The 26986-nt window shown below is 43.0% G+C and overlaps 1 protein-coding gene across 4 annotated transcripts in view; it reads left to right on the top strand.

Moving 5' to 3' along the window:
- Window positions 1–26986, top strand: part of PFDN1 (prefoldin subunit 1) — a 64534-nt gene that overhangs the window by 15867 nt on the left and 21681 nt on the right. For 2 of the 4 annotated variants that reach the window (XM_084850857.1, XM_084850856.1), the window contains exon 3: window positions 10884–10968. In XM_084850857.1, coding sequence (XP_084706983.1) covers window positions 10884–10968 — 85 coding nt within the window. Of the gene's footprint in view, window positions 1–10883; window positions 10969–16817; window positions 16989–19938; window positions 20044–26986 lie in introns of all 4 variants that reach the window. The other 2 variants (XM_084850853.1, XM_084850855.1) reach the window with 2 other exon arrangements.

The raw sequence follows: 26986 nt of genomic DNA, 5'->3' as shown, positions 1-26986 counted from the left end.
TGCGGCTCAAAATTTCCAGCTTATCTCTGATCTCACAGAAAAGCTGGAGATTCCCCTTCACCTGTTCCTGTGCTGCTTGTGCCCCCAATTGGGGGTATGCACAGTGCAGGAAGGAGCAGCCTAGCTCAGCTGGGGCTTGCAGGAGTCAGCTCCTGCAAGCCCTGGCTGAGTCTCTTTTGCTCTCTCTCTCTCTGAGCTCCACGCCTCTCTCTGCATGGAGATTTTTCTTTAAAAAAAAGTTGGTGAGGTGGATGACATCATGGAAGGGGAAGGGTTTTGGGGGTGAGGCCCTGCCCCTTGACATCATCCATCGTACAAGCTTGGTCCAGGGGGTATGCAGGGCTCCGGACCAAGGTGGTTGCCCTCCCCTGGTCTAGAGCCTAGTCAGAAAAAGAATAAAGGTATAGGAAAAAACCTCATCATGGAGTTGATCATATCAAAACTGTACATTGTCTTCAATTCTCTTCGAAGGATGCAACCACTGTAATTATCCACAATCAAAGCAATGAAAATAATGAGTAGGGACATGGTCATCATTAAACTTTATTATTTGAAAACATGATGAGCCTTGTCCATATTCCAACATACTGCATTTCAAGCAAGCACATGCTTGTTTTACTATATTTGCTAATTTATGTCAGGACTGACGGCTCCCTTGCAACTTAAGCAACTTGACATGTGTTAAAAAAATTGGCACACTCTCTTATTACAGCCTAGCACAAGCACCTCGCCAGAGGCCGAAGATCAAAGTATTTAGTGTGCCCAAGTTCAATCAATTCAGGTAATCCATACTGGCAAGATCTTAAAGTTCAACATTGTAATCCAAAGCAGGGTCCCAAACATGGGACTCAAGGCATGATTCAGTCCAGGGGTCCAGGCAAAGGGATGTCCGGAACAGCAGTGCTGTACTCACAAAAGCGGCTTGGCCTCTGCCCTAGCTTCTATGCAGGGACAGAGCGATTAGACATTCTCTGTTGTCAGTCTAATTCTTCTGGGAACCTTTGCCTGGAGATGTGCACTTTCTCGAGTTGGTTGCCTCTCCTCTGGTCTCTTCAGTGCCGCTCCTTAGGGGATAACGTGGGCCCCTGCCCCTTATTCGGCGCAATTTGCCTTCCCCTTGCTTATCAAGGAATGTTCCTCAAGCCTCTTTCCAATGGCTTGATCTGGCAGTACTGGAGAAGGAGCGGGTTCCACTCCTCTTTGCAATCTACTGTGAAACCCGGTACAGGCCAGTTCCCAGCCCAATTCATATCTTGGCTGGGCCTTACTTCAGTTTCTTCACACTCTGAATTAGACTCTTCTTCTGAGCAGGCCCAGGCATGGCATTTTATTGTTTTTAATTATGCAAGCTGCCCTGGGATTTCTTAAAACTGAAGGATGGCATCTCAATATGTCAAGTCAACAGTGGTTGCAGTTGGGAGATCTGATAAAGATCTCCAAGCTTCCTGGTTCAGTGGATTGGGCCAGGTAGCATTTGGAACTACAAATCCCAGGATGCCTGGTGGCAGTGGAGTAATATTGAGGCCTGGTCTGCTGCAAGCACATGCAGTTAAGCTCATTTCTCATTCTGAGCTGCAAAAGAACTGGTGGGGGAGACCGGTGCTCGCTTTATGTGTTTACTAAGCATTATAAGACAGCAAAATTATTTTTAAAAAGCATGTAATGATGAACTTCGACAACATTGCTAATTGACAGTATTATATCCTTGAAAAGCCAACCCTTTCCTTCATTTGCCAGTGCCATGCTATCTCAAATGCTATTTTAGAGGTGCTGCACCATTAAAAAAAAAAGAAGATTGATGTATGAACAATGGTATAAATCTACCATCTAGTTAAGTGTCTAGCAATGCAAAAATCCCCATTTGGAAGCTGTGTGGTTATTTCTGTTTACATAAGTAATATAATATGTTAGAGCTGTAGACCAGCCCCCACCTCCCTGTGCAAGCTAATGCAAATATTAGGTGTAGTAACACAGATGCTATTATCTATGCGTGGAGCAGGTAGGGTAGTTCTCCCCTGCCCCCCCTTTTTACTGTATATGCAAGAAATTCAGCAGGTGGAGTTTTCCCAATCACCGTATCTTCATGCCAGGAAACGCTTCATCTGTTAAATTTCCACATATATTTGGCTGCTATTGGAAGCAAAAGAGCAGAGGCAGTCAAAAAGTCCTAGGGACAGATATGTGCTCTAGGGGTTTACTGTCATATACATCTGCCTATCACTTGGAGATTTTTGAATTCACAGGGTGCTTCTGAGCTCTTGTTGTATTCATGTTGTAGGAACATTTTTGCAGGTATATCTGCCCTACCCAGCTGATGATATCAAACAGTTTCATATGCTCAGGAGGGATGCAATGATAACTCCACCTTCAACCAATATTAACAATCCATTCGCATGACTGTGCAGCATAGTCACTTTTGAGAGTGAATTCTCTCTGGTACCTGGTGGAGCAAACAGTGCTGGTGCTGCAGTCATCAGTTTAGTCTGTTGGATATCCATAATATGGAAACCCCTTCATGGATCACTGCCTTGTTGTGGCGAAGGGGCTTGCGTAACTCAGTGAAGCCATAAGCTATGCCGTGCAGGGCCACCTAAGACGGACAGGTCATGGCGGAGAGTTCTGACAAAATGTGGTCCACTGGAGAAGGAAATGGCAACCCACTTGAGTATTCTTGCCAAGAAAACCCCATGGAATGTATCACAAGGCTAAAAGATATGATGCCGGAAGATGAGCCCCTCAGGTCGGAAGGTGTACAGTATACTACTGGGGAAGAGCAGAGGGTATTTCCAATTAGCGCCAGAAAGAGTGAAGCGGCTGGGCCAAAGCCGAAGGGACACTCAGCTGTGGATGTGTCTGGTGGTGAAAAGAAAGTCCGATGCTTTAAAGAACAATATTGTTTAGGAACCTGGAATGTAAGGTCAATGAATCAAGGTAAGCTGGAGGTGGTCAAACATGAGATGGCAAGATTGAACATCAACATCTTGGGAATCAGCGAACTAAAATGGACAAGCATGGGCGAATTTAATTCAGGTGACCATTATATGTACTACTGTGGGCAAGAATCCCTTAGAAGAAATGGAGTAGCACTCATAGTCAATAAAAGGGTAAGAAAAGCAGTACTGGGGTACAATCTCAAAATCGATAGAATGATCTCAGTACGAATCCAAGGCAAACCATTCAACATCACAGTAATTCAAGTCTATGCCCCAACCACTGATGCCGAAGAAGCTGAGGTTGATCGGTTCTGTGAAGACCTACAACACCTTCTAGAACTAACACCAAAAAAAGATGTCCTTTTCATCATAGGGGATTGGAATGCTAAAGAAGGAAGTCAAGAAATCACCGGGATAACAGGCAAGCATGGCCTTGGTGTACAAAATGAAGCAGGACAAAGGCTAATAGAGTTTTGCCAAGAGAACATGCTGATCATAGCAAACACTCTTTTCCAACAGCACAAGAGGCGACTCTACACATGAACATCACCAGATGGTCAATATCGAAACCAGATTGATTATGTACTTTGCAGCCAAAGATGGAGAAGCTCTATACAGTCAGTAAAAACAAGACCTGGAGCTTACTGTGGCTCAGTTCATGAGCTGCTTATTGCAACATTTCAGCTTAAATTGAAGAATGTAGGGAAAACCACTAAATCATACATGTATGACCTAAATCATATCCCTTATGAATATACAGTGGAGGTGATGAATAGATTTCAGGGATTAGACCTGATAGACAAGAGTGCCAGAGGAACTATGGACGGAGGTCCGTAACATTGTTCAGGAGGCAGCAACGAAATCCATCCCAAAGAAAAAGAAATGTAATAAAAGCAAAGTGGCTGTCTGATGAGGCTTTACAAGTAGCTGAGGAAAGAAGGGAAGCAAAAAGCAAGGGAGAAAGGGGAAGATATGTCCAACTGAATGCAGAGTTCCAGAGAATATCACGGAGAGACAAGAAGGCCTTCTTAAATGAACAATGCAAAGAAATCAAGGAAAACAATAGGATGGGAAAGACTAGAGATCTTTTCAAGAAAATTGGAGATCTCAAGGGAACGTTTTGTGCAAAGATGGGCATGATAAAGGACAAAGGGACCTAACAGAAGCAGATGAGATTAAGAAGAGGTGGCAAGAATACACAGAAGAACTATACAGGAAAGATCTTAATGTCCCTGGTAGCCCCGGTCACTGAACTTGAGCCGGACATCCTAGAAAGTGAAGGCAAGTGGGCCTTAGGAAGCATTACTAACAACAAAGCTAGTGGAGATGACAATATTCCAGCTGAGCTATTTAAAATCCTAAAAGATGATGCTGTTAAAGTGCTGCACTCAAAATGGCAACAAATCTGGAACACTCAACAGTGGCCACAAGACTGGAAAAGGTCAGTTTACATTCCAGTTCCAAAGAAGGGCAACGCCAAAGAATGTTCAAACTACCGTACAATTGCGCTCATTTCACATGCCAGCAAGGTGATGCTCAAAATCCTACAAGCTAGGCTTCAGCAGTATGCGAACCGAGAACTACCGGAAGTACAAGCGGGGTTTCGAAGAGGCAGAGGAACTAGAGGTCAAATCGCCAACATTCGCTGGATCATGGAGAAAACAAGAGAATCCCAGAAAAGCGTCTCTTTCTGCTTCATTGACTACGCTAAAGCCTTTGATTGTGTGAATCACAACAAACTGTGGCAAATTCTTAAACAGATGGGAGTACCAGACCACCTTACCTGTCTCCTGGGAAACCTGTATGAGGGTCAAGAAGCAACAGTAAGAACCAGACATGAAACAACCGATTGGTTCAAAATTGGGAAAGGAGTACAACAAGGCTGCATATTGTCGCCCTGCTTATTTAACTTATATGCAGAGTACATCATGAGAAATGCCGGCTTGGATGAATCACAGATCGGAATTAAGATTGCTGGGAGAATTATCAACAACCTCAGATATGCAGACGATACCACCCTAATGGCAGAAAGCGAAGAGGATCTAAAGAGCCTCTTGTTGAGGGTGAAATTGGAGAATGCAAAAGCTGGTTTGAAACTCAACATTAAAAAAACGAAGATCATGGCATCTGGCCCCATCACTTCCTGGCATATAGAAGGGGAAGAAATGGAAGCAGTGACAGATTTTATTTCTTGGGCTCCAAGATCACTGCAGATGGTGACTGCAGCCATGAAATTAAAAGACGCTTGCTCCTTGGTAGGAAAGCTATGGCAAACCTAGACAGCATAGTAAGAAGCAGAGACATCACCTTGCCGACAAAGGTCTGCATAATCAAAGCTATGGTTTTCCCAGTAGTAACGTATGGCTGTGAGAGCTGGACTATAAGGAAGGCTGAGCGCCGAAGAATTGATGTTTTTGAACTGTGATGCTGGAGAAGACTCTTAGGAGTCCCCTGGACTGCAAGGAGGTCCAATCAGTCCATCCTAAAGGAAATCAACCCTGACTGCTCATTGGAAGGACAGATACTGAAGCTGAAGCTCAAATATTTTGGCCACCTAATGTGAAGAGAAAAGTCACTGGAAAAGACCCTGATGCTGGGAAAGATTGAAGGCAAAAGGAGAAGGGGACGGCAGAGGATGAGATGGCTAGATAGCATCACCGATGCAATGAATATGGACTTGAGCACGCTCCGGCAGAGAGCGGAAGACAGGAAGGCCTGGCGTGCTGTGGTCCATGGGGTCACGAAGAGTCGGACACGACTGAACGACTGAACAACAACAACAACAACAACAACGTTGAAATCCAGTCACAGAGATGTTGTGACCTGTTGCTGGCTGCTTGGCAATCACTGTGATGGGATACACCTTGATCGGTTTGTCATTGTGTATGTGTGTGTGTGTGTGTATAAATTAAATGTTAGTAATTTGGGAGCATGAAAGAAACTTTCCAGTATATGAGTGATGCAGGATTGAAAATCTTTCATTGCTACATTTTTCCGTAGCATAATTTAGATTCCCAAAATTGCATTGTTCCATAAAATTAATTAGGAACATAATGAATAAATACAATACTAGTTAATTTGGGCAGTTTCAAAATTGTAATTAACTTCTGTTTTCAGGTGATTAACCCCATGAGACATTCGTATCAAATACACACTGTTTGGGTGCATTAAAATTAGTATGTTAAGAGTTTTCAGTACCTTCCTTAAAAACTGAAACAATGTAAGAGAGGTGCATGCTTTTGAATAGTCATGTCTTAAAATATTTAAAAGTATTCCTTTAAGAATAATTTATGTAGCTTTGAGTTTGTTGGACTACAACATTTAATCCATAAGGACAGAAAATCTAACATTCACATTACTTCAGGAGGTTGGGAGGGGACAACACTGGCATAATGGCTGGTGTATCCAATGCATGCTTCACCTGGGAGTGGAGCAGAGAAACACACAACTAGAAGATACAAAAATGGCATAAAAATGGCAGACATGTGCAGAGTGTCCCTGGAAACTCTGCCGGTGCTCAGCAAACTGGGACTGTGCTGCCCATCTGCCACCAGCAGATCTGCCACACAGAGGAAGCCAATGAACTTGCAATAATGGAACATGCCCCCAGCACATAATCCTGCATCACCGCACTCACACAACACACAAGACAATGTCACAGCATCCCATTCTTTCCACCCAGTAATATTACCAGCAGTGACGCTACTATTACCAGTCTTCAAGCATCCTCCAGGCAGTTTGAATCCTGCTGTTTGGGAGGGCAGCACACAAAGGGAAGGAAGGAAAGTCCACACATCACAGGACCCCCATAGATCCCTGGGAAGGATGCCTGCAGAGCGGACACCCAGGTCTCTTGGGACAAGAGTTCAAGACCCACTGAGAAAGGGACAGACTCCTTTGCCAAGCAGCCATGAGGGTGAGAGTGGTCAGGGCATGCAGTAAGGGCAGCCACAGACACCAAGTGACAGCAAAGCCTTCGGTGGCTCACTGCATAGGAGACGGGAGTTGGAGCCTCAGGAAGGCACATGCCCGCGCTCTCCTATTGCGTGCCTGCAGGGAAAGCAGTCATATCACAGGCAAAAGAGAGGGAACTCCTGGGACTGCAAACACCACAGTGCAGGTCTCTGGCCACTCAGCCATAGACACGTCATGGGGCATTGATCCCCCTCCAGCCCCAAGGCCTAGTCATAGATGCCAGGAGCAGCCCTAGTCTGGTGGAACAGCATATATTTTACATGTTGGAGATCCCTGGTTTGAATCCAGGGAACAACCGCACACTAGGAAAGAGGAGAGAGACTCTCACACTCGGGCACACCTGAGCCAGTCAGGAGTGCTGCATTGACCAATGGCCTGGCTAACTATCCCTTGTCCCTTGGGGACTGTAGTTATGTGCGGTGTGTGCAGTGGCTACATGTATCCAGACTGTGATCCTGCAAGGGAATAGTGCTCATTTTTGGCCAGCAGCGGCAATGGTTGGGATGGAATCCTTGGCCTTTGCCGACAAAGAACTTGCCTGAGTATGGGGACGAGTGCTTCCTCAGTGTGTGTGGGGCACTGTTCTCCACCATTGGGGGTGGGATGGAGGTACAAGTGTTAAGCACGTAATAATAAGCACTTAATTATTCTTAATAACAAGCTAATAATAAATAACAGTTATTACATTAATAATAAATAATAACACAATTAATTAATTAATTAATAAGCACTTAATAATAAACGCTTCATAAGTGTTGCAGAATTCTAGTTCAGACAAGGCATCGTATTCACATACAGGAAAAGGGGTGGTGGTGGAAGGCGTGGGAGAGTTATAGCAGCTGCGCTTGGCAGCAAGTGCTCCCCCTTTCCTTGCTGACCTGTGTGGGAAGCTCTGCCTTGGCCCGCCCAGTTGTAAGAGTGGAGTGGGGGTGCTGTTAGGTGCTTGTGTTTGGAGTCGCAAAGTGAGGTACTGCTAGGAAGAGAAGGTTAACAATTTATTTATTAAATATATGTCCTGCCTTTCCAGTAAATATAGTGTTCAAGGTACTGTGCTCAGGTTCCTGTGAGTGTTCTGGTGACAGGTTGTTTGTGCAAAATGCCCTTTCTGCCTATTTCCTATCACCTGAGTTCCCTTGTGAGCGCCACGTGTGCATGACATGGGGCCAGATAGCAGGGTGGAGAAAAATCAGTGATTAATTAAAAAAAACACATTGGATTTTTAAAATTTAAATTGGATGTTTTATATTATAAAAAGATAATAAAATACAACATTTCTCTCTCACTTAAAGTTATAGTTACAATTTAATCTCATCATAAACATGCTAAACCTACAGTCTCATAAAAAGGACATGACCTACCAGTCAAACATGGGCATTCCTTGCAGTTTTTCCCCTCCTGAAAACGGCTCTGCCCAGCCTAACTGCCAGCGGCTCCTTGACAGTTCTGGGCTTCCAGTTTCTCCGACTAAAGTCACATGTGCAAAGACACAGGCCAAGTGGGATTGTTGTTCTGTGCTTACGTGGTGGTGGTGAGTTGGGCCAGGTAAGTCAGAGGAGCTTGTTAACACGGAAAGACAATATAGCAGGGTGGGTAAAATTAGATACTGTAAAAAACAATAGTCCCAAATCAGATTTTTCAAATGTTAAACTGTATTTTTTTTTCTGCCCAGTAACTATCAAACCTTGCTTTGACTTGTCAGCCGTGTGCATTTTTTTTTTGTTTGCTGCTTGGGCCAAGACAGAGTGACGCAGAAAGGAGGAACACTGGAAAGACAAAGAGAAGACAAATTGTCCAGTGCGCATCTTCCTGTATTTCCATGCTTAGGCTGCAATCCCATACCCACCTATCATCGAACTCAGTGGAACTTATTTCTGAGAAGACATAGATAGGATTTTGCTGCTAATGTTAAACTGTCATGGGTGCTGGTCATAAGAAAGACCCGATATGGGAATATTTTACAGACTTTCTGTCTATAGCTTAAAAAACGAGAGGAAAGCATGCAAAATATATTCAATGAAATGAAGAGATGCAATGCCTACTTGTGAGAATGAAACAGTATAAATAATACTGTATTTACTTGTACCTTAGCATGGCTTAGTGGTCAGATTTTCAGCATTCAGGAAATATATGATAAAGTTTCAATGGGAAATTTAATTTAAATCAGTGATTTAAATCACCCTTTTTTCTTGCTGATTTAAGTCAGCACTTTAAATTGCCTTGATTTAAATCAGTCCTCCCTGCCAGAGAGATGTAGCCCCATGCCATGCGTCTGATCATATCTTAGGAGTTGTTTAATGTAAATTAGATAAGTGTTAAGTATAACACTTATGTATAAGATGTTCAAATCTTCTTTTTGGATTGATGGGCAGTAAATGTCAGTCAGTGAATTGTTGGGAACCGTCCAGAGAGCCTTGGCAGTATAGAAATGAAATAAATAAACAATAATAATTGTATTGTGCCTAGAAGTGTACTTTGCACCCCCTGAAATGTATAGAAGAAGTTGAAGATCATGTTTTCTCTGTTGCAGATTTCCGCCCAGAAGGAGGCCATGGTTAGGCAGGCCTACATCAGGTGTTTCTCTCTTTCTCTCTCTCCATTGTATATTTGTACGTCTATAGAGAGGGAGGAGAAATGAGGATTGTTTATGTTTAAAATACAAAATATATATTTCAATAAAATATTAATAACAAAAAGTATACTCTGCAAAAGATTCTAAAGTGTATCATTTAGAATTCTGACGGGCCGGTACTATGCAGGAGAAGCCTCTATTCTCTGAGTGACTGCACTGTCGACGATTTAGGGAGAAAGAGCAGTCTGTCTGAAGATGGTTCCCAGCTTGGGTTTGCTTTAAACATGCAAATCTGTTTATACTGAAATCCTGTAATTACTATTTACACTATTTCATTAATGAGGACATAGCAGGGCATTGTGAACACAGTTTTGCATTGCTTGGCCCAATGAGAGTGCTGCCCTTATGCTGTTCCTTGTGTGTGACAAGATTATAACCAGGAGGATGCTACTTGTACTTGGAAGCTATGCCACCTTCTTCTTCATAGTCATTGTGCAGGCATGCACGTCGGTCGATTCTGTGCTTGCCTAAAGCTTTGCTATGAACCATGTAGAACTAAAGCCCACAAATTTTGGTGTGAGGAGTCTGCCCCTTGAGTGTATTGCACATACCTAAAGGGGCACTCCCCGCATGTTCCCACTTAGTTCTCTTTCTATTGCTTTGCTTTTTGGATTGATGGGCAATAAATGCTTTTCTTTTGGTCTCCGTTCAGGTGGTCTAGGCCTATGTTTGTATTTAAATTCTTGTATATTCTTGTGTGGTTTTTTCATGATTAGATCCAGTCTTTTGCACGTTTACATTTGTATTTGTTTCTGCGGTTTTCTTTGCATCTATGGTGCAGAGATTCTGTTTTTTAATTAATTAGTAAACATACATGAACATTACGCTTAAAGCATACAGCATACAGCATGCATATCAATATCTGCCCAGGTCAGAGCGTAAGGTGCCAAGCTCACTACATCGTCTTCTGGCTGAAGTAATGGCTGCTAGGCAGGCCATCTTACATGAGAGCAACCAGATGTTGCACATGGTGTATGGTTCAAAAGGATGGCCCATCTGACTGGGCAAGTTAGCCCTGGAAACTGGAAAAGTTAGTGTTGGATAGAGATACCGTCGGTAGGGCAATATGTCTCATTGCCACCATACCCTCAGCTGTTTGGCTAATGCTGTACTGAATGCCCAGAAGCCTTATCTAGCCAGGGATTAGTAATCAACACAAGGTTAGTGGCCTTACCCTGAATTACTGCTCTGGATTGAAATAAAGTCTGCCATTTTTATCCTCTTTGTGCAGGATTCAGTGTATTTTTCATTATGATTTTGCTTGGTTATTTACAGCATCTAACTCTTGAATGCCTAATAAGATGGATTAAATCTCTCTCTTTTTTCCTTCTCTCACACTTTTGTAGGTTTATTCTTCAGTCCAAAGGAGTAATTCACAACCAGCTCTTAGAAAAACAAAAGATAGCTGAAGAGAAAATTAAGGAATTGGAGGTAAGTGGAACACAAACTCTAGCCAATAGATAAGGACAACAATGTAATGTAATTGGTCTGTAGTTAAAAAGCATGACCTTGTGTATTCATGCTTAAACCAGCTTTAAAAACATGGTTTGAAGTTGTATTACAAATTCTGGCTCTTTTGAGAGCAGTAGGTTAGTTAACCTGCTTGTGTGAAGGGAGGAGTGAGGCAGAGCGAGGAGGTGCATTGGCTCCCAAGCTGCTTGTGCATAGCGTTATGTAAAAATATGGCCACTTTTTGTGAAGAAGTTCAAACACAGAGAAAAAGTGCTATATAAATGCAAAATCTTAATGTTTTGGGGTTTTTAGGGTTGTGGGGTTTGTTTTTTTTCCCTTGTTTTGTTTGACTCATGGCCTTTTTCATTAGCACTAATGACTACATTGCTGGACACAAATTCTGCTGAACCAAGAGAGATTCCAACAAATGTTATTGTATTGCCAATAATTTTACCCCAGTCTTTGGTAACAGCCAATCAACAATATATACATTACAAGTTATTGCTGGTATCTGTTTTTGATTAACAAAAGCCCCTCTAAGCAATGGCTTTGTATTTTATTTTCCCGTGGCTGTTGTTGTATAGGTCTTACTATGAGGTCTGTTGACTGGATCAATAAACTGATTGACTTCAATTTAAAAACCAAATTAAAAGATGAGCTTGATCCCCTTCCTAAATGCAGAGAGAGTAGGCAGACATCTGAGCCACTGCAGCTAAAGGATGCAAAAATGCAGACATGCAAAATGCTTCCCTTTTGAGTGATTGCTGAAGGAGCCTTTCCACTCAGGGTTTGACAATCCAGGTCCTGCCCAGATCACTGAGATGTGCCTCCTTGACAAACATACTGGCATGCCAAATATGTTCATGGTATAAATATATATAAAAAGGAGCCCCATTGAGGGAGATCTTCTGGCAATTTCCTAGTCTTTGAATGTCTATTTTTAGCTGTTTATTTTAAATGAAAATGAGGGAATAGATATCTTCAGGGACAACTGTGCTAATGATATGAACTAAGCTAACATTTTAATAACATTTGGGGCCGAATGTCGGGTCCAATCAAATGAAGATAAAGTCTGCTTGACTCGGCAGCTAAGGACAGCCTTGGCGGCCAGTGCAGGTCAGATGCCCTACAGGGAAAATGGCAGACATGTTAGAGCTATATTTGCTCCTCTTTCAAAAATGCACTTGGGAATAACAGCTGTCATTTCTCCACTGTGGTAGCCATAGTGACCTCATTGCTAGGGCAGTTGGCACCGAAGTTCAGAGTCAGTACTCTGAACAAAGTTTCCATTCTTTTGTTATGTTGGTTTGGTTTTACAATTATCTGAAGAATCACCATGTACCATAAAATATGAGATTTCTGTAGCTATCTATATGGCAGCACAGAGTGGAACCGGGGTTTGGTTGGAGGAAGCAGGTGAGATGGTGTGTGTAACAATGCATGGGTGTCGCATGCCAGAGTGTCCCATCATTGTTACAATTTTCTGCGGAGTGTATTTAAGCAGTGGCCCTTCTTCAGACACTCCTAGTGGTCCCTGTGCAAAATAATAATAATATCATTTGCTTGATATCAAGCCCTTTCTAACTTGCCTTTTGTTCTCCATCAGGTTCCTAAGACAACTTGCAACGATAAAAAAATACATGTTTTGTTATGGTTTTTTTGGTTCAGTTGATTATGTAAATTTTTTATTAGTATTGTACGCCACCTAGAGTGGCCGGGTAGCCAGCCAGATGGGTGGCTAATAAATCAAATAAAATACATAAACAACAATAATTTCAGAGTTAAAACCTTTAAGGCTGTGGGGAAAAACTTACTATCTGGCATCTTAAAGGTCATTTATGAAACAGCAGCTAATTCTGATTATATGAGTCTTCACGACTTCATGGTTTCGGCTAAGCTTCTATTTGTGGTAGGAAATGGCACTTGTCTTTTTGAACTTTTGGAAGCCTTGTTGGCTTTTCTTTTCAGTTGCAGTCTTGATCATCTTTGGGTGCAGATCTGGCCTGTCCTTTGTTTTGAAGCATGTGGTAGCCTGTGGAGCATCCTTGCAGTGACAAAAGCCAAATTTTGCTAGAAGTGGGATAGATTTTAGGGTAGTTCAGGCAGCTGTCAGCTAGATTCCTTTGGCACCACTTTTACTGGTTAACTGGTTGTATACCTGCTTCCGGCTCTAGTTGCCCTGTATTTGCTCTGGGTTGATGGAGCCTTCTAGTAAAGCTGTACTAAAGGCGTCACTCATGGGCTGATTCAGGCCTGGATGTGAACAGATTTCCTTGTACACCTTGCAGCCTTGTTCCTTCTCAATGTTGGCAGTTGTTTAGGACCTGTAAGTCTTACAGTAAGTGTGAATGCCCCATTTTCACACACTGGTTCCTGTTGGTTGGGAAATGTTATATGATAAATGAGGGAAACAGTAGATGTTTCCTGAGTTTAGAAAGTGCTTTTAGATTCACAAGAAACTGCATGTTTTGAAATTAATTCATAATTAGAGAGGGGATGTGTGTGGGATTTCTTTCTCACTTAACACAAGTAGTTTGTCTGAAACATGTAAAGTTTGCTTAAAATAATAATTTGTACGTATGTTAAGTGAGCCATTCAAAACCATTCTCCTGAAAGCTCTCTGGGCAGTGTTCTTGGAGCTAGCCCACCGGGCATGCTAAAGCTTACTTCTGGAAAGGAGCAGGTTGGAGGTTTATACTAGCATTGCTTGACAGGTTTTTGCCTGGTACACCTTCATCTTTTTGCCTCCTGAAACAGCCACCTCTTCTTTGCTGTTGCAGGGCAACTGAGCCAGGCAAATGGGAATGCTTTCCTGCTTATATTTTGAGGGTGGGGGTGGGGTGGGGTGTGTCATCCTAAGGGGCTTCCTGCTGGTGCTGCAGTTCAGAACTATAGCCTGCAATCAATATTGTTTTTGATCATTTCAAATAGCTGCTCTTGGTGGTGACAGCAGCGGTATTGGGAGGGGTCTGCATGCAGACTCCAAAACAGTGTTGCCTGGCTTCACATTTCACGAACATCTGAAAACATTTCGCAGTTCCAAGAGACTAGGGACGTTTGCAATACTTCTGGTATTTATCCTCCCCATTAAAGCTTTCTGCAAGGTAGGGTAGAGGTGTCGGGCTGCTTGTAATTCAGAGACAGAAGATGCAAAAAGATCCACGGAAAAAGTCATCAAGGACAAGGCTCAGGATAGGTTTTGGGAAGTTTGGACAAACAGGATATATAAAGCCACTTATGCAGAATCAGGCCATTGGTCTGACTGCCCAGTCTACTCTAACTGGCAGCAGCTCCCCAAGGGCTCGGGGAGGTGCCTTTCCCAGCCCTGCTACCTGCGCTTCTTTGTCACAGGAGGTGCTGGTAGTTGAACCTGGGAACATCTACATGCAAATCATGCACACTGTGACTGAACTCGGGCAACCTTCTACTTGCTGAACATGTGTGCCCTTACACAGCCTTGATAATTCAAGAGCCAGTGTAGTGTAGTGGTGAGAGTGACGGACTGGGAGCCAGGAGATCCGGGTTCTAGTCCCCACTTGGCCATGGAAGCTCACTGGGTGACTTTGGGCCAGTCACAGACTCACAGCCCAACCTACCTCACAGGGTTGTTGTTGTGAGGATACAACGGTGAGGAGGAGGATAATGTAAGCCGCCTTGAGTTCCTTGCGAGAGGGAGAAAGGCGGGGTATAAATGCAATAAATAAATAAATAAATAAATAAATCTGCATATTTTTGATATGTTTTATTAAGGTCTGTATTGGGGTGGGGCTGGGGTGATCTAATTTGGAAGCATCCTAATATGATGAGAACAGCTTCTTTTTTGCTCAAAAATGCTGGGAGATAAATGCATGTCATATTTTTCCTCCCTTGTTTTTAAGGAAACATAATCCACAAGTGGTATAACAGTATTGTTTCAGGAAGCATTATATCTTTTCATTGTGGTTTACATTACATTTTGTGTTTAAATGTGACATTTTCGGAGAACTCAGCTTTGGGATGTTCTAAAGACATGGAAAACACTCATTCCTCCTTATGGGAGGAAGTGATTATGGCTGTGTACTTTCACTGTTGGTACTTGATAATCCTCTCTCCCCTTTACTATTTATTCTCAGCCTGCTTAGTTGTTGGGCGTTGTCAGATGAAGTGGCTAAAAATAACAAGTAAGGGGGAGGCTGCTATAAGGTGGGTTTCTGCACTGCAGCAATTTGCTGGATTTATATTTGCCATATGAAGGGGTGGGGAGGGGGATAAAGACAAGCGATATTGGCATTTTTTATCAATGGGATTACTGTTTTTAAAATCCTTTCAAGTCTGTTGCTTTATGTTTCATGCTTCTCAGGCCTTCCTTATGTATAGGAAGTTATAACTGAGAGTTGCTGTACTCCTCGCTTCAACCAGAATTCTTGTCCTATGAAACTGTTGGAATACAAAGATCCTAATTCTTTCTTTGCTGCTTCTAAGATGATGTTAGAAATTGCCATGGTACTGTTCCAACCTATGAAGGTCATCTCTTGATGGGTTTTAGAAGGCTTATAATCTAAAGTGGGTTCTTGCTTAACAAATGAAAAGAGAATTTCATCTGATTATTCTGCTGTTAAATTTAGATATACTGCTTAAACTTAATAATTCACTTTAGAAAGGCATCTAGTTTTGGTGAAATGTTTCAAGTAATAGGGAACCCACCACATTTCTACTTGATATGTTCATTTTTTAGCTTCTCTCCAACATTGTGATGAGTAACATTTTGCCAGCTCAGCAAGTGAAAGATCCAATTTTCTATCCAATTGTTGGCCTCCCTGTCTTATGGCTCCAGCAAATGTTTTAAAACATGTTTAGTGATGGTGTACTCCCTGATAGCACCACACTCTGCCATGTCATTGAGACCTGCCACATCTGCAGGAGGTCCAGCAAAATGGCCTAGATGTGTGGGAAGGTTTTGTTTGTGGCATCATCTTCTGTCTGTGCAATCTTCCTCTGTATTTAAGGATCTGTTAGCATCCGGTAGTATGGCTGCTTGGGGGATGCTGGGAATTGTAGTTCAATACATCTGGAGGGCACCAGGTTGGGGAAGGCAGGTCCAGGGGAATGAAATTAACTGGATGAATGCCTTATACTAAAGGAGAAGATTAGAGCCAATTTCTGATATCATTCTGCCTCTGTTTTGGAACTGACTTCACTCCCAAGAAAAAACAAGTTTCATCAAGGGGTACCCTTCTTCACATACAGCTATTGCACATTTCCTAGAAGTTAGCCATGTACCTGAGTACTTGTATCTGCTCTTGGAGCATGTGTTGGTCCCAACAGCTCTTCATAGAACTTGGACTGGTCTTAGATGTTGAGTCTGCACCAGCTAAGTTCAAGTGTGTGGTAGCTGGGGATACCATCAGCAGTAACAAACTGCCTGAAGAAATTGTCCAGGATTACATAACAGTGGAAGCTTTTGTTTGTTTGTTTATTTATTTATTACATTTATATCCTGCCTTTTTCCTCTTGCAAGGAACTCAAGGTGGCTTACAAGGGTCTCCTCCTCTCTATTTTCTCCTCACAACAACCCTATGAGGTAGGTTAAGCTGAGAGTCAATGAGTGGCCCAAAGTTACCTGGTGAGCTTCATGGCCGAGTGAGGATTATAACCTAGATCTTCCTCCTAAGTATATATTTATTATTCTAGGATCAAAAACCCCTTCTGTTTAAGAGAAGAGGCAGGCTCTAATAAATTTACTCATGTATGAAAAAGCAAGAAATTGCAGGTTAAGGTGCTTTGCTTAGCAATTGTGCCATGTAACAGTAAACTTATTCTATAATTTCACATATTATACTTTCTTACAGCTTGGCCTTCTCCATGCATCCACACTTTCCCTTGGTTGTTCCACTGTGCTTCTGATCGTTTTGGAGGAAGATATAGATTGGGGAAATGGCATGGCAAAGGGAGGGTTAAACCCATGCTCTTCTAGCACCATTGTCATAATCAAATTCAGAGCCCGCTGCGGCAGCCTTCAGGTAAACATGAAAATATTGGGAGATCTGATCTCCCACATCTTGTCTATTTTGCCTCCAAGAGAGGGTGATAGTGACTCCTGACAATGAGTTATAGGTGCCACCTGAAGCAATTTCTTCAGGGTTGAATAGTTATTTATTACAAGGGTCTAGATTACAAATGGTGGTGCTTATCTCCCTAAGCATCATGCCAGCTTGACTGCAAACTGTGTCTCAAACATGTAACTATGGGCTGCAGACTATTCCATCTCCAGGTGGGCAGATGGCGGAAACAGCAACTCCTTCAGTGTCCAGATCAGCTCTGCTAGACAACATTCCCCATATGTGATAACAGCAGTGAAAACTGCAATTCTATTGCCATCACTGTCATGTAGTCAGTTGAAGTTGTATAAAATAGTTGTATTGGCTGTGTTCTCTGTGCATCTTCCTAGCTGTTGTGCTTCTCAGCTTTGGATAGCAGGAGAGATGCTTAGGAGTACCTCTCCTTCCAAGGCTGTTTCAGGACACTGAGATCTATTGTCAGATCCCCCACCCCACCCACCGGTGCCAGATAACCTTTTTATCATTAAGGGTTATTCTAATCAGCCTTCCAGCTCTCTGACCCTTTACAATGTGCTAGTCTATCCAGGATAAGGGTGATCCAATGATGCCACCCCATCCCGCAGTCTTCAGATCTATCACCTGTATCCACATAAGTGCAGAACAATGAACATAGAACAACAAATCCAGCATGTGCTTTGAGATGTTGCTCTGACAAAGGAACCTTGGGTTATCGTTGAAATCTCCCAGAAAAGTCATATTTGGATCTGAGATCACCTCCAGCAGCTCAACCTGAGAATTGGTTAGGCAGTAGGGTGGGCAGGAGAATCCTCAGTCTGTTCCCGGCCTCCGACGGCAGGAGCACACATTTCAGACGGACAGTGTTGTGCAATGAATACCTACTAAAGGAGATAGTGTGCTTGCAGACAGTGCCACCCTGCTCCCCAAATAACAGTCCCAAATTGTGGATGCGTGGAGAACTCAGCTGGAACCATCTGGGCCAGTAGTGGCTTTCTGCCTTGAACTTGCCATTAACTCAGCTACCTTAGAACTAACCCTGTCTTGAGCCACCTACAGTTTCCATTCCTGGCCAAATCATCCATCCTCCTATTTTTCCAAGGAGTTCATGGGAACCTTTTAGTGAATGTATTTATTTATAGCATTTTATTCTGTTATTCAATGAAAAAGGCTCCCAGAGCGGCTTAAGAAATTTGACAGTCCCTGTCTGCAGGCTGAAGGAGTTGCCAGGACATTCTCCTTTGCCTCTAAGATACTATAGCAATCTTTGCTACCTCATATGTATGAAATAACTTTGTTTTCTCACATTTTGCCATTTATATTTTAAATAATTGATAGAAACATTGGGTTCACAGTCAAAGTATGATGAACCCATATTCCTTCTAAGGCTCAAAGCTACAATAATATATCTAAAAATGTATTGTATTTGGCAAAGTTGAATAACAGATTTTAAAAGCTGGCAAGACATTGTAATTAATTTAGATTTACATTCAAAATAATGAGTTTTATGGGCCTGAAAGTTAGTAATAAGGCAGTTCTCTCTGCCCAAAACTTTAATAACTTGCCAATCCAGGTTTTTTCAGCTGTAAACCATTTTAAAACAACTCTTAGCATGTTTTAATTCTAAAACTGTTTTCTTTTTTGACTGTCAGTGTTTTGTATCTTGGTTTTCTTGGGTGTATGAATATGATAAATGGAAAATAAAGTCTGTACATTTTAGTGTTTTACTTGCAAAATCAGTGATTTAAAAGGGTGTATCGAGATCACATTTGTCTTAACAGTGTTTTTGGAAACTAACTTTTATCTCTGTGTTATTTCCATCCTTTTGTAACTTTCCACTGGAGAAGGTTTTTAAAACAAGCCAACTTCCCCACACAGCTAAGTAAAACTGCCTGTTCACAAAATACCACCCCTGCCCTCCACACCAAAACAACACCCCTGTCCCTTGGCAGTTGTATTCCACCAATATTTTAATCTGGGCATTCTAATGTTGATACAGCTGTACATTTCTGATGGGTGATGGGAGTTTTCTGATTGTTTACATTTAGTATTTGGGGTGTGTGTGTTCCCTGCTATTCTAAGGATGTCCATGAGGTCAGTGGTAGTGGTGGGGTGCCTGCTCTTCCCCCTCTCCAAAATGTATCTCAGCTCACTGACTTAGCAGGAAATGTATGTCTTGTTGAGGCCAAGGCCATATGAAGGATTTTTGCTCCCGAAGTAAATTAATATTTTGGGATTATGGGATCTCTCCCTCTCCCACAAACACGCACACACACACACACACACACACACACACGGTTGCTAACATTTTTGTTTTCAAAATTAAGGACAATGTCTCTGTGCAAAGTGACTTTCCCCTGAGAGTGCGTATTTGAAAGGCAGAACTACCCCGTGTCTCTGTGTACTCCTTGTTGATGAAAAGGGCTGCCCTTAAAATAGGTTTGGGGATCACAACAGAGCACAGATAAGCTTGCACCTAAAGCAAGGGGAACTGGATATTGGATGGAAATTGCAGGCAAATGGAGGATTTGTAATCCCCTTCTTCTTAGCTGCTTTATAGAGAGGGCTTTAGAGATGGAGTCTTACACTTTGTGTCGCCTGGCTTCAGAACAATGAAATGCTAACTCCACTCCTGACTGCTGCACCTGTAACATTTCTACACAGCCTCGTTTGCTTCAGTCAAGCATCTTATCTACAAGATCTATTCACTTGTTGCCCTAGGCTATACTTTGTCAGACATTGCATGAGTAATTTCTACTCACAGAATCAATATTATTTGTATTTACCTCATAGGATGGGCCATCCTACCCACTCCTTGCCATTCCTTACCCACTATGGTTTACTGCATGAAATCGGAGTAATCTCATAGATTTTTTTCTCCCTTTTCAACCTGAAGGGGCTGGACATGTTCAGACAGAATGAGCAGAGCCTCATGGCATTACCTTGGTACACATCTGACAAAGTGTTGAATCATCAATATTAAACACACCTTAGCTTTCAGGTATGTGGAGATATGGCATCACAACTTCCTGCTTGGTCCACACCCTCTGTTTTAAAGAACTGTTATTCTGTTTGCAGCTATATGTTAATAGGCAAGGATTCCTCTCTATTATACATAACTGCCGGGCACATAAAAATTCAGACAGGTATGTGACAGGAAGGCTTGGCTTTTTATTGACCCATATTTGACTTTGATGTCTTGGCTTTCATGTACACAGATTTCAAAATCAGGAGAAACACTTAGGACAAATTAGCACTCCCTAAAAATCATCAGACTTGAACAGATTTTTGCTTTGCTCTGTATTCCTAAAACAGAGCCTTCAGTTGTGAAAGGACTTTGGTGTAGTAGAAAATCTGGATTTAGAAACAATGTATTTTTAAGGGCATGCAGCTTTGGCTTAGCTTTATGTCTGTCTCTGTCCATCTATGTAAACATTTGCAAGCTTCTGACATGGTAGCTGTCAGGAGCGCCCTGGTGGCCTCTTTCAGTTTACTCCAATAGCTAACTCAAGACACAGACAAAAGGATTATTTTCAAGGCTTTAATCCTTTTACAACTTAATGACTCTTTCAGATGCTAATCACCAGCGACTAAGCAAGGAACAGCAGAGTAGCCTATGCTCCAGGTTAGGCAGTTGGCCCCTGTTTGAAGGAGAATCACGGGAAGACCCTGAACTTATGGGCTAGGGAGAGTTCCTCCCTCTTTCCCTTGGGTCCTTGGGACGTGACCGTTGCTTGCACGCCAAATGAGTGCTACGCCTCCTTTCCATGCCCTCCAGCTGTCGTCGCTCCCGGTGTCGGCGTCGAGTGTCCAGCAAGCCCCCCTCCCGCACTCTCTCGCTGTCAGGGTCACTATCTCTCTCAGGAATGCTGGCAGGAGGAATCTCTGTCAGCTGCTGTGCCTGTGAGAGATGAGCGAGCTCCTCTTCCACAGATTGCTGTTCCTCCTCAGAATCAGAACTGCTCTGGGGTTCTATCGGCTCAGTTTCCACCCTGACACTAGCATGCCTAAGAAATGGAACCCAGGATGAGGCTATGCAATGAAAGGGTGGACTTAATTCTCCTTCAGAGGAGGACATCTTGACATAGGTAATAAAGATGTGCAAGAAAAAAATTGTTTAGTTACTCTGCTTTTGTCATTCATTCACTTTTTTCATTTTCATAACTGATTTGGAATTAATTTGTTTTGTTGTTCCCATTCATTTTTAATTAATTTCAGTGGGAGATCTGGGCAGTATTCTGCTGACAGTAACTTTGGGGTTTCCCATCAAATGGCACGGCATATTCAGGCATTCTACTACCCCGTGCCCCCGTCCTGGCATTCTACTTACCATATTTCAGACAGACTGGTCAGAGGGTCCCATTTTAGAGGCAATAAAAAGGTGCACACCTTATAATCGTCCCAGTAATTTCAGTGGAAGATGCAGCTGCATATCTCCTGCTTGTCAGCCCCAAGACTGCAAAATAAACCCTATGATATCCTAACTTCATTAGCAGATATACAGATTTCCCATCATCTGTCATAATGCCTGCAGTACCTGGGGATAGTTATGGATGCTCATCAAACACATACTACATTTCACAAGTTTTCTACCCAGCTTGATTCCTTATGGATTGGATCTTCTGATTTAATTAATCTTCAGTGAGCTCTGTTCACCTGCATAGAGACTATCTCTGGACCAGATTCTGTTCCAAACTACAGAGATGGCTCCTTATTTCTCTCCAGGGATATGTCAACAACAGCATCCACCATCCATGTGTGAGAGTCACTGCTGGTGGCTTGCAGACAACCATCTTGCCACAGGGATCTTTTTTCAGTCTTGGGTTCAGTTTCAAGTCTCTATGGCTTTGAACCACTTAAAATGAGAACCCATTGCCAGAGCTATTGTTGTACGGTTGGTCTTTGAGCTGTCAAGCTCACTATAATGTGTGTTTTTCCACAAGCGATCTCATCTCAATAAGGAATGACAATGTCATGGCCAAGACTTATGTTGACAGGCAAGGAATCACATGCTCATGAGCCCTATGCCAGGAATTGAAACTCCTTAGCACCACTCTTGTGGTCCAATGTTCACTTTCTTTATCTGCAGGGCACATCCATGGAAGTTTAGGTGCTTGGTTGGGTGGTTGGTTCAGCAGATAGAGTGTAGTCCATGTGGAGTAGTACCCCAAAGGTCAGGTCTCCTAAGGATCACAAGAACATTTTAAGATTCTCTCGTGTGCCTACTTCCATCTCCCTGTCAACCCACAAAACTAGTTGCTTGCACAGGAACAACACTAGACCGCTGAATTCTAATCTGTCTTTCTATCTACAGCTCTTTTTTTTCTGGGGTGATACAGATGATCCAGCTAGAGGAGGTGAGGTATATAACACTACACTGGCCAGGTAGTTCTGAGATATAGTGGAGCTGTTGGTGGCATATAATCCTGGAGATTGCCAGCAGTCTTAGCCCAGATGCCCCAGTGACCAATATGTCACCATATCTAAAGTGGTTCCACCTAACTGTTTAGGTTGAGTGGTACCAGTTCCTGAGTTTTGGCTGTTCAGAGAAGGTGGGCAACATTCTTCTGGCTTCACAGCACTCTTCATCTGTTTGAATTTACAAGAAGACTTGGAAAGCTTTTCTGATGTCAGACAATGAGGGGTCAGAGCTTTCCAGGCCTTTCTTAGAAGAGGTATTAGCCATTCTCAATGGAGGTCTAGAGCAGGGCTCACTTCCAAATTTCCTAAGGAGACTACTTCCCTCTCCAGCATTCTGGGACCCTTCTCAGGTATAGCGTGGTCTCACCACCCTCCTAGGAAATAGTTCCTTAGGGGAGCAGCTCTTCTCTGACTATCTGCATCAAACAGATTTTCTTCATGTAGGCTTCATCTGGCTCATTGGCATTAACAACCTTGTCACTTGGATTCTGGGTATTTCACAGGGAAGAGGTAATCCTTTGGACAGTAGTTCTGCTGAAATTTAACACACTAGTTCTACTGAATTTTAACCATTTTACTGCCCCCAAATGGTATTTTTCCCTGAGTTTGTAAACACTTAAATTACCCAATGAATGCAGGTAATACCCACCATTATTATATTATAACCAGACTGCAGGAAGCAGGGCTGTGGCTGAGAGTGTGGGGCTTACACCATCCTGCAAAACAGCCCAGTGGTGTTACGCTCACTTTTCTTGAGGGAGGGGGAGTTAAGAGTATGACAACTCTGCAGTGTAGTCCAGTGTTGTTCAGTCTCCTGGCATGTTTTTTTTTTTTTTTTTTAAATAAGGAAATGTAGTGGGAGCCATACATTTAATTGTAGTAGCAGTGCGCAATTAATTTAAGGGCTGGAGGAACGAAGGGAGCCAGGGAAAGATTTGAGGGTTTCAGTTGCAGGTGGAAAGATACGGTATGGATGCCCAATCTATCCACTGAGAAACAACAAAGGGGTAGACCTGATGTAGAAATTTCTCAGAGGTGCTCTGACAATAGTAATAATGTCCCCTGCCCCACTCCCCCTGGCCACTGGAAAAATCCCCACAGAAATCCATGGCTTCAGAGCCCCATATTAAGTATCTTGCTTAAGATATTTTTGATTTACAAAAGCAAGGCCAATCTTGGTGATGACCCAGTGATTTGATTTGGGGTGTTGCTGGCTTGGTCCTGGCTGTACTTTCTGTCTCTAACTTTTGCCTAAAGCTCAGGCATCTTGAAAGCCTTCATGTAGGTTTCACAAACCAAAGATGGCTCAATAAGAGAGTCCTGCATGCCAGCATATCAGAGTCGTTACTGCAGATATCATCTTGAGGTGCTCCAGTGAAATCACTAGACAAATGAGTAACTTGATAGTATTGGTCTATCTTCAGTTGCTTATTTATATGCCTTGCAACACAGACAACTTGGCCAGAGTCTGGAATATGAGGAAATCTAGTCGGATTCTTCCCTGATACATTTTGATCTGATGCTGATAAATGTTCAGACTTTATCCTGTCTTAGAGCCCAATTTTCTTTGGAGAGGCACATGAAATAATTGGGACAGACTGGTATCAGTAGCTTTGGAAAGAGGAGAATTAGCACATAGATTAAAATTTGCCCAGGTTGAGGGAATGTATGCTTATTCAGCCTCCTAATAGAGGAGATCTGTGAATGGTATTTTTTACTCTGAGGTGTGCAATTGCATGTTCCATGTGCCTTTATATAGGTTTACAGGGCAACTCACTTCCTTTGAGTTCAGTCCAATTAGCTTGGGTGCCAGAGCATTTCAGGCCTCTTATGCTCACTGTAATTATGTCATTGTTTTGTTCCTTTCGTTTGATTAACCTTTTCATTGAAAATCATTTGATTTAAAAGCAAACTGTAAATTTTCTAAAAAAAAACACAACTTCACGGCAGCCTCAGCTTACCCAGAGAGGCACAGTAACCTCACACTGTTCCTGTCTGACTCCTCACTGTGGGGCAGGAGTGCCCCCCCGCCACCTTTGAGGAGTGCTCTCCACATGAACGAGTGTGGCCAGCTATGTCTCGAGATAGGGTGATCACTTTCCTGAAGAGTGTTCACACACAGTGTCAGAGGAATGACAAAAATGAGAAGTGTTAACTTTAGAGATTCAGAAACTCCAGGCCAGACATTTTTTTGAGACGGTGTCACAAGACACTTGACATCAGGGGTTTTTATTCAAGGCAATTGTATCATGCACAAGGATTCCAAGCCTTCGTGGATGAAGGCATCTGATTATGAGCATCTAACAGGCTGACACTTCAAAATGTGATGCCAGTGCTTGAGAAGAGCATCTTCAGAAAGGGAAGCTGACTTTGCCATTTAGCTCTACAGATGCGGGGATGCCGACATGCCCTCTTTGGACCAGACATAGCAGCATTCTGCTGGTATTTGAAACCTGTGACTGAAAGAAACTGGCTAGTCTGTCCGCTCTGCAAGGACAGCAAACTCCATAAACTGTGGAAAGATAGTTTTAGGGAAGAAATGGGACATGCTCCTTACAGAAGCTCAGGCTCTGGCTCTCAAAGAAAGATGGCAGCAAAAGCTCCATGCAAATGGACTGAGTGTGAGCCAGCAGAACACTTTGAACACAAAGACCAGTGGCTAGGTACCCATTGGCAAGAACCCTGTAAACCTATCAATGCTGCATCCTTGTTGAAGCCTATGTATCATTGCTAGGAAGTTGTATTTTCATATATATGCATTTCATAGTATTCACTGCTATGATTATATACAAATGTATGTATGTTTATTTTAAAAACCCTCAACAAAAACAATGCTGCACCCTACACCCAAGCAAGAATCAGGAGTCAACTAATTAACTGTCCTGCCTAGTCCTACATATAGCAGCTGTATAATAGATTTATCTTGTTTGCAAGGCAGACTCCTGTTAGGTTAGGAAATTGTGCAGTTGGTTTTCAGAGGTCAAGTCATGGTGAAGTGTGACTCATGGGTATTTCCTGTGGGTGTGGAATTCCTGCAGGGTGATTTGCTTTGATCTCTTTTCTGTATACCTGTTTAGGTGGCAGCGATTTATTAGGTTTTTACTAGGAAGGTTGCTTTGATCTGGTAGGACCCAGAAAACAGGATGGCAGCAGTATGTTACCTGATTAAGGGCCTCCACAAGTTATGACCCCCCCCCCCCACGCCGGCCATGTATGGCAGCCTACCAAGGGCTCTTGTCTGGATATCTTCAGCTTCGTCACAACTTGTACAGGGCTGACTCAGCAACAGACCATGAAATTCTTAGCAGATAATGTGAGAGAATGAGCAAGCCATCTAAACAAGCAGGCTACATTTCCTTCTGCCAGCATGGCCTGAATCTGGCTGAAATTGATAAGTCTGGTCTGGGAGATGAAATGGTAGTTACACTGAAGATCTTGTCACTGAGATTGGGCCAATTTCTGTTTAGGCAATCTTGGAAAGGAAAGGCTAGGCAGGCATTCCCAGTGTGTTGATTCATTACAGGGAAGAATTTGTCAAGCTTGTTTTAAATTTTGGTCTTGTTGGCATGTATGAAGCCACCCTCAGCCGTTGGCCACCTATGCACAGCTCCTGATGAGCTTCCTTTCTCTGAGCTGGCTGGGTCCATGAAGCAATAATATCAGTGACCTGATATGCTTGTGCCTGAAATTTTGGGTCATAATGTTGCACCTTATCTTTCAACAATTAAATATATGTCTTTGCTTTTATGAACGGTAGTTGTCATATTGGAAAAATAGTTCAAATATGTTATGGGAGTTCCTCCTTGGGTAAACACTATTTCTGTGCCCTTTTCCATGGCACACTTGAATAGACTATCCCTCTTGCTGCCATGTGCTCAAGTGGAAATAAGTATAAAGCTGGAAAGTGTTTTTTGCTTCATGATGATGGCATCTGTTGTGGGATCAGACACTGGAGCTGCTAGAGCAGGACTGTGGTGGGGGGCCAGATGATTTCACCCCCCAGTCCCCTACAGGCCAGATGATGTCAGGGGGCATGGCCACACCCCTGACATCAGAGTGAAACTACACCCCCTGATGTAATTTGGTCTCCAGCCAAGGCTCTGGGTGGATCATCCAAGGACCTGACTTCGCTGTGCACAGGCATTCTCCATTGGGGAGGGCCCACACACAGCAGAACTGCTCCATCCGAAGCACCAGGGGGATGATCCACCTGGCTCATTGGCTGGGGTGGCTTTGCCTGCCCCCACCTTCTTCCATTAGGGAGGATGTGGGGCAGGTGAAGCTGAGTTGCCTTAGTCCCCTTCACTCAGGGGAATGAGCCAGCTTGGCTTTGCTCCACTGGGGCTTTCTCCTTTTCCCAGGGAAAGCCTGGGCAGAGTGAAGCAGAGCCCTTCATGCCTGGTTTTGGCTGGGGGAGCACTTATTGGGAGGTTGCGCTGCACACTAAGTAATGGGAGTTTCTCCTGCTCTCTCTGTTCTGTGATGGAGGTAAAGTGGGGATACCCCTCCATGCCATTTGCCCT

The sequence above is a fragment of the Heloderma suspectum genome, chromosome 4 (genome assembly GCF_057233095.1).
Source record: "Heloderma suspectum isolate Gila_16-S chromosome 4, 16-S_ref, whole genome shotgun sequence".
NCBI lineage: Eukaryota > Metazoa > Chordata > Lepidosauria > Squamata > Helodermatidae > Heloderma > Heloderma suspectum.
This window is presented reverse-complemented; position numbering and strand designations above follow the sequence as displayed.